Raw genomic sequence first — 8,339 nt, forward strand, 5'->3', positions numbered from 1 at the left:
CAAACATCGGCGGCAGATGAAAACGTGCGCTCGACAGGGCAAGCTGTAGCACTAACAGCCAAGTAGTCCCGTGCAAGTTGAGCAAGAATGGGATACTTCCCTTCGTTGACCTGAAAAATAAGAAAATAAGCAATATCAGTTACGAGTCTAGGATTGGAGGATTGAATTCGTCACTCACTTGCCACCAAGCCAAGGCCAAATGAGGATTTTCCACGACCTCAGGTGCTGGCTCTTCAGCCATTTCCAAGTAAGACCGTAGCTCATTTGCTGTGTTTCTTCGCTGCAGCTCCTTGTGGCGACGGAATTCCTCGTCTTCGGCTTCTAACTTCTTGCCATGTCCCGGAGTTTTTGATAAGCCGGAAGTCGGTGGTCCGTTTGCATCGACTTCTTCCTTCTTCTTGGCATAAGTTGAATCAATCAATAATTTCGCTGAAGTATGCTCATTTGATGAGGCTCCGAAGGCAAATTCGAAATAATCCAATCGAAGACCCGGATGCAATATGGTGGCCAGGATGAGTGTTTCGGAGCCAAGCACCTCTTTGAGGTAAGCTTCAACACGCACTAGCATGGCGTGAAACATGGGGAACAGAGGATCGGCCCGTGATTTTGTTCCGTCGATCTTTTTCTGGATTTTCTTCTTCAACTTCACATATTCACGAATAACTAGCGAGCCTGTGGGACCATCTTGTTCAAAGAACTTGGTCAAAGTCTTGTAATCCTGAGGTAGTTTAGATGTAAACCATAATAAGTTTATTGTTTTCAGATTCATAAATTGAATGAGAGAGATACATACCTCAAGGAGCTCCATGACTTCTTGGACTTGGCGCCATTCATCCGGAGAAATCATTACTTTGTTGAAGATCCCTCGGGGACGATGAACATCCGGAGGTAAAGGTGTCTCGCCAGGTCGAGTCTGTTGATTAGATTTACGGGGTGGGTCCATCTGGTCCTCTTTGAGGATTTGATCGATCAGCTAGTTCGTAATGAATGTATCGGGTATTTAGTAAATCAATGATCAGCAAAAGATAGTTGACTTTTCCATACCTCCCGTGCATTGTAAAGCCGACGCCAACATTGCAGCTTGATATTCCACCGAATGCCGTAACCTGGAATTGGTCGTGGCAGCTTTTGCTTAAGCATGGCAAGGCTTAATGCATCAAAAAGGCTGCACATGACAGCCGAGCCACCGATCTTCCTTCCTATGACATCCAGCTAACAAAACAATATAGATATATATATTAGCAAGAGACACTAGGAATATCAGCATGATGAAAATTGAAATGACTCACTTTTGTCATCAGCTGGTGAACTGCGTTAGCTTCATGACGATCGGTTTGGAGAACATCTTCGAGTGTTATGTCTGGTTCGGGATGAGGGCCATCAACGACATCATACCAATCCGGTGTGTCTTTAGCTTGTGATGTGTGGATATCGGCGTCATCCACCTCCTCGCACTCCCAGGAAAAGGTATTTTTCCCAAGGAAAAAATGATTACATTTAATGCATTTTTAATTAAAAATGCTCATTTAATGCCGAATAATGCTGATTTAATGCTGATTTAATGCTGATAAACTGCATTTTCAATCATTTTTTGCTCTAAATGTATTCATTTTTTACTTGGGAAAATTACTTTATGCTGGTAGTGTCGTCCAACTCAAAGGCGGCGACTTCTTCTTTGGAGGTTGCTCCTTCATCCTTGGTTTCATCTTCCTCGGGGATCGATTGAAGATTGTTGGTTGGAATGGGAAATTCACCTAGGATAGTTGACTTGACAAGAGGAGGTGGTGGTGCTTGGATACCGAGAGCTTGTAGTCCAGCGTTCACAATCAAAGCGAACTTGTGACAGACACAACGCACTCGGTGCTTCTCGTGGTTCCATTCAAAACGCTCGTTGCGATCTTCACTGTACTTGCTGAGCCGGATTTGCATTGCTTCGGCGAGGGTGTTGTTGTTGCTGCCAGAGTCATGAGTCTGCGCCAACATGTGGATAAGAGAGAAGAAAGACATGAAAAAATTAGAACGTGCGGAAAGAATTGAATGAAAAGATGGAAAACTTGAAAATAAATGAAGGACTTTTGAAAAAACTTATCTTTCCATGTATACCATGCTTGGTGAGCATATTAATTAAAGGCTCAGCAAGCCAATCCCCCTTGTGGTGCCAAGCAATAAGCTTGAGGCACAAGTGTCTCGTAACGAATCTCCAATCTTTGTTGATAAATGTCACTGTGGCCCCAAGAAATCCATATCGATTACCCTTGGTGGTCCACGCATCATGGATAAGTCCAAATTTGCTTGTGAGGGACTGTAAAAGAATGATACAAAAGAAGTCAGTTGATAGAAAAAGTTAACTTATAAATCAAAGTCGTTACTGACCTTGAGTTCTTTAAAAACCGATGAACGCATTTCCATGTAGGCCTCGTGGGCGAACTTAGCAACCCACATGCGACCCAATAAGTGAGCATGTGGGTTTGCATACCTAAAAGTAGCCCGTAAATATGGGTCTTCGACTCGTTGCCACGGTTGAGCGGTCCGAATGACCCACATGCCTAACATCTGGTTGAGGATCTTGTTGTCGAACTTGGGAACGGTTTGTGCATAAGCTGTGATAGAGGTTTGACCGGGTACTGGAGGGGTCGTGTCGAGCTGGCGTTGTTCGAAGATGGTCAGGGGAAGGATGCATCCAGCTGTGATGGCTGCATCCCTCTTATCGCATCCAGACTTGCCAGACTTGATGGGCTGCTTAGATCCGTCTCGATGGGCCCAAAGGCCGGAGGTGCCTCCTGCACTACGGACATCTTTGCCGCAGTGTTTGCAGGGATAGGTTCCCGGCTGGCCTGGTGGCTGTGACAAGGATGAAAGAAGATATGAAGTAAACAGAAAAGGGGAACGGAGAAAAGGAGATAAAGAGGAAACAGACGGAAAGCAGTTGTAAGTAATTGATCAGATAAAAAGACCTCATAAAACTAGACTTACATCTTTCTTGCCTGGCTTCGGCGCCTCATAATAATCCCTGATGGGATCAAACCGATCATCGTCCTCTTGATTGTCGACGTCCTTCTTCATAACCTTGCTATTTTCTTCATCCGAGTCTTGTATTAAATTGATTTTAAGCTTAACACCTTGTTCACTTGAAGGGTTGAGGGCAGAAGGTTTGGCTGGTTGATTGGATTTTTTTCGTTTTGTGCTAGATCTAGATTTTTTTGGTGGTTTTTTACTGGTGGATTCGGTGCAAGCTAAAGATTCTTCTTCGTCCCGGTCCGCATCTGAGGGATCCTTCCTTTTCTTTTTGCTGCTAATTTCTTCGACTTCGTCATCAGAGGTAGGTAATGTTCTCTGTCTCTTGCCGGTAACTGGCTGGGATGCATCAGATTCGTAGTCCTTGGCGGAGCGGCGAAATGAACGGCGAGAGTCGGCAGGTAAAATGATCATCTTAGACTGTTTTCTTGCCGGTGACAGTCGACTACTGCGTCGATTTGGTTGGGGACTAGCTGCGACAGAGGAGGATGACATGGTTTTGTATATAGACGTTGAACAGATTGAGCAAAAAAAACTAATGTGTCGAGTCAAATAGGATTAAAAGAATGGTCAATACCAATGGTGGATGGGAGGATGTTTTAATGAAAAGGAAAATAAGAAAATTAGGTGGAGGGACGCACCGAAAAAACGGAAGCAAGGGTCTGCTCTTATAACCATTGCCCCCACTCAGCCAGTTGTCAACCCACTGCAATGGTAGTGGCATGACCGCGGTTTCTAGAGCATATTCGAGCATTGTATTAGTGGAAAGATTGACGCAAGGGGTTATATTTGACAGAAATAGATGAAATACGAAGGACTTACGGTTCTCACCCAACAGATCCGTAAACATCTTTGGATGGCTACGGCTGTTGCGTTGCTGAATCTCTCGATCACAGGTGGTGTGATAGGGAAAGTGGGGCGAGGGTTGCCAGGGGTTTACCCCTTGCTAAGTACCCCACCAACAAGAAGGTACGGTACGGTATAGTACCTTATAGACAGGTACTTCCCCGGGTCAGTAGCTGGTACCGTACCCGAATTGGCGGTACTGTACCTGGTACCGTACCTTTTGAAAAAATGGCTTCCACGGCCATCCCAGTACCGTCCATAAGCAGAGGGTACGGTACTACTAATACGGTACTCCGTTGCACAGCCACGGTACGGCGCGGTACCGGTACAGTCTGGTAACTGTTGCTGCGTTGCCGCCAGGACCTGGTTCGGACCTCCCCATTGGAATTGAGACCCTAGACCCAAGGCTCTTTCAGTCCTAGTGGTACGGATCATGACTTTAACACCCTCTGCAAAAACATTAGCAACAGGTGATGGTTTCTGGACAGTGGAAGCTGGAGAGAGCTTGTTTCGGGCATATTGTAAAAAGTTCTTCATTGACTCGGTGGTGACTTTGTTTGGGTTGTTTTGAAACGAAAGATTGTTACCCGAACGCAATTTCAATTGTTGAATAAGAGCTCTAAGCTGATAGTTTCATGAAAACAAACTTAAGTGATTTAATACTAAAATGTCTCTATCATAATACGACTTAACTCACCAGCGGAATATTGGCAGAGAATCGATACATTAATCTTTGTATATCTGTTCCGTTGCCCTGGAAAAAAATTATCATGAGCGGATTATCACAGAATAATCACAGAGAATTACATACTCACTGTACTGTTATAAACATGTTTGAGCCAGCAATTATTTATTTCTAAAAATTCATCCACAGATAACCAGTGGTTAGCTCGGTTGTTGGAGGGGATCAACAGCATGTGCTTCACAACCCGGGCATGTTTGGTTGGAAGATCCTGTTCAAGCAAAAGGACCATGCAAGGAAGATGACGTGAGTAATGTGACAATCCACTTATACCTTGCAACATTATGGACCACCGCTTCCACATGAGTAGAAGACGACCTATTCCATGATCGTCGCAAAGTCTCGTAGTCGGTACAGTAGGTTGACGCGATTGGTATCTTTGCTATCGTTGGCTGATTTGAAAGCGCAGGGCGAAAAAAATGACTTCCAGACTTTTTCGAGGAGAGAAGCACAGGATTTGCTATCCGAAAAGTCAATTGGTTCAATAGAACCTAGTACTTCACTATAAGGGTTCCAAGAGCTCAGTTAGGTATTGATGAAGGAAATCGTGATAGATTAAAGGTGGATTAAGGAAATGTAAAACTCACGTTAAAGTGAATAGGAGAGATGCATCATGCATCTTTTTAGTCATCATCATCAAGGTATTGAAATCCTGTTGTGACGGATGCTTTGAAGATCCGCCCAAAGACTCTGCCGTTCGCCATGCGCCCGTATCCTGCCCATTTGTTGAATCACCCCAATGGACCGAGTTCAATGCCTTGCACATGTTCCATGTGGCATGGGCAGGCCCAAAGACGGTGAGTAGCCATCGCAGGGAGTCAGAGGGATTCCCAGAAGGAAAGCGCTTGCGACGCAAACTTTCAACCAGCTCATTAGAGCCGACATCTCCCTCAGCAACCAGGAGGCCTTCCGAGAAGGTTTCAACATCCACACCTATCTGAGCAAGAACCTGATTGATCACGCGAGAAACACCATCCGCCGAAGAGTCCGGAGCATCCATCAAGCGTAAGAAAAAAATGTTGGGTTTATACATTTCAATTGGCTCTATCGGTGGAGGGTGAGTTTGTAAATCGGCCAGCTTGACAGTCTCACTTCCCAGAAGATGTTCGACATAAGTCTTCAAAACATTGGCTATCTGAGCCAGGATGACACTCTTCCAATGCAACAGTTCGTGGGCTGTGGGAATGAACATTTGAACATCGACTGGTTTACCTTCAGCCGCGGCCATGGCCTTTTCAAAAGCTACAAAATTGACATCCTTGGCTTCAACCCCTTCCATCACAGCAGGCGGAGGAACATGTATAAAACCCCACGTCCCGTGAAAAGTCTGACTGGCGGTATCCATTCGAAGGTTGTGTATGCGTAGATGGATATCTATGTTGTCAAAACAGAGAAATGGCCGGACAATGTTCTGTTGTTTGAACAACTTCATCATCCAATTTGATTGTAAGATGCGCAATCGCTCCATCAACCTCAGTGAGGTATCTCGCGAGACGGTGAGGGACAGAGAGTGTAGAAACTCGTTTACGCGGCAGCTGACCCCGCCGGCAACAAAGGTCACTCCGTTCAACACCTGCATTGCATTGCTTCTTCTGTTGCAGGCAAACGCCAACATCAAACAAATGGCCAGCGGAAGCTAGAACCAAATATAGACATAGTTAGTTCCATGTTTGTATTCGAAAATCCGAAAAGGATGTAGTAACCTGGTAGCTTACTGTTCTCAGCTTATGCTCTCTTAAGCCAGCAGCCCGCTTCAAAATGTACACAAGGTTATCAAGTGATAGAATTGCCGCTTCATCGGAAGGGTTCTCTAGGAGTTGTGATTCTGACAAGGTGGCATTTGAAGGGGGTTCTTCCGAGGGAAAGTCCTGGGAATCATCATCATCCACAGGTTCCGAATCTTCGGCGGCGACATCGGGAATGTCCAAAGATACACGCAGCTTCCTTTGAATCAGCTCATGCAAAAAGCTCATGGAGTTCTTGACTTGACGCTCGCGATGTTCCTCGGCCTCTTGACTAAAAAAGTCCTCATTGATCGAGCTTCAGCTGACATACGCGCCTTGTGGGTAGGGGCCTGCTCGTATGTTTTTGATATTGACAAAGGAGGAAGCCTGGAGATTGGTTAAGTAATATTCAACCGGCACATCACAACACGGTATATGTCCTGGACGGGACCAACCTCATCTAAAATGAATTCTTTCCAGCGCGCTGCACCCTCTGGACTACCCATGAGCACGTTGCGAAATCCTTCCAGTATATCCACCGTACCGGACCACCCCACACCCGCTCTGATGAGTCTGCGGCGATAAACCAGTTCAGGATTATTAGATGTAAGAAAGCCAAGAATAAATTTCTTGGGCGTCAGGCCGAGATCGTGGATGTGGTCGCAGATCTTGACAATCTGAGAGCCAACCACATCAGAGTTCCCCGTTGGAATAACTTCGGCGTTCATGGTCACACGTATAATCAAGTATTCAAGTGAAGAATATGTGAAGACGAGGAAGTTGTAGATATTCTATAAGTAATCTATGAGGAGCTTTTGCGTTGAAGTATCAAGGGAATGTGTATCCTATGGCGGACCATTTGGATACGAATGTACCCAACCTATAAGTGCTAATATGCTTCATGAATACCAGCCCAGTCCGATCCCCTGGGCTGTTCTTTCAATGTGTTACATTTTCATTCAACACATCGGAGGTGTTGGCTCTAATTGTTCCAATCCGGGTCATTGAACACATGCTGATATAGCTACTAACAATCAAATATATTCAAATATATTCAAATATATTAAAATATATTATTGGTAGCCTCCAACATGATAAGACTGATTCCAAAACTTGGGGTGGAAGACGATTGATACCTGGAGGGGACGCGTCGGGAACTGCAGTTTCGCCCAAAAGGTCTTTCCGACGAGGTGGATTTTAGCTAAGCGTGCCAAAACCTACAAGCCAAACGCGCAGCATATACAGGAGGCATATACAGATTCCGAAAGGAGAAACAAGTGGAAAACACGTGATAAGGATTACGGGATAGCTTCCGACTCAAAATCAATACAGAGGATGTTGGAGTTGGAACATATGTAGAGGCCCCTGGCCTTGATATTTTTATTTTGTCCCGAGGCATGTTCATCGAGGGACAAAAAAGCTACACGGATGTAGAGAATATGGAGCTGATACAGCTCACTTCTCACGCGAGAAAAGTGTTTTAAGCGGTAAGTCCCTCGCTGGAGCTCGGCCCTTTGGGTCAGAGCCAGCGAGGGACTTAGTTAAGTTTGCTAAATTCGCCGTCCACTTACTTTTTACTCATCACTTCCTATGCCACCCACCAACCTCGTCATATGCAAGTGTTCTCAGTGTATTCTCAACACATACATCAATGATGAATCACAAAGACAAAATGGAACATATGTGGCAAACCGTACCCGACAAAAGCACCTAGCCACCAACTTCGAGGCAGCACAAGCATCTTTGTCAGCACTCACTGTTAAGAGCTCAGCTGGCATCAGCGACAGCAAGAGTGAAGATGGTAACCCTAGTCTTGTCATCAAAGGTAAGCATTGACTGCTTCAAACCCTCACGCCGTTACTAAAATGTTTGTTTTAGGTCATGCATCTGTCTTCTTGACCTGGCTTCACTTAAAATGTAGGCTTAGTCGAGACAACTGCCGGACAGCACAAGACTTTTTGGTCCGAATCGTCGAATTGGCTGGACGTCTTCCTCCTGACATTAGTGTCTCA

At 45.2% G+C, this 8,339-nt stretch overlaps 1 protein-coding gene across 1 annotated transcript; it reads right to left on the bottom strand.

Annotated features, from left to right (window-relative positions):
• Nucleotides 1-3,702: 3,702 nt before the first annotated feature.
• Nucleotides 3,703-7,055, bottom strand: MELLADRAFT_112030 (uncharacterized protein; the record flags this gene model as incomplete). The annotated part of the gene is made up of 8 exons (XM_007416403.1): nt 3,703-3,750; nt 4,225-4,485; nt 4,559-4,615; nt 5,469-6,014; nt 6,144-6,239; nt 6,319-6,619; nt 6,659-6,714; nt 6,783-7,055. The coding sequence occupies 8 exons, from the start codon at nt 7,053-7,055 to the stop codon at nt 3,703-3,705; spliced, it is 1,638 nt and encodes a 545-aa protein (XP_007416465.1).
• Nucleotides 7,056-8,339: the final 1,284 nt, after the last annotated feature.

This window comes from Melampsora larici-populina, assembly GCF_000204055.1.
Source record: "Melampsora larici-populina 98AG31 unplaced genomic scaffold MELLAscaffold_60, whole genome shotgun sequence".
NCBI lineage: Eukaryota > Fungi > Basidiomycota > Pucciniomycetes > Pucciniales > Melampsoraceae > Melampsora > Melampsora laricis-populina.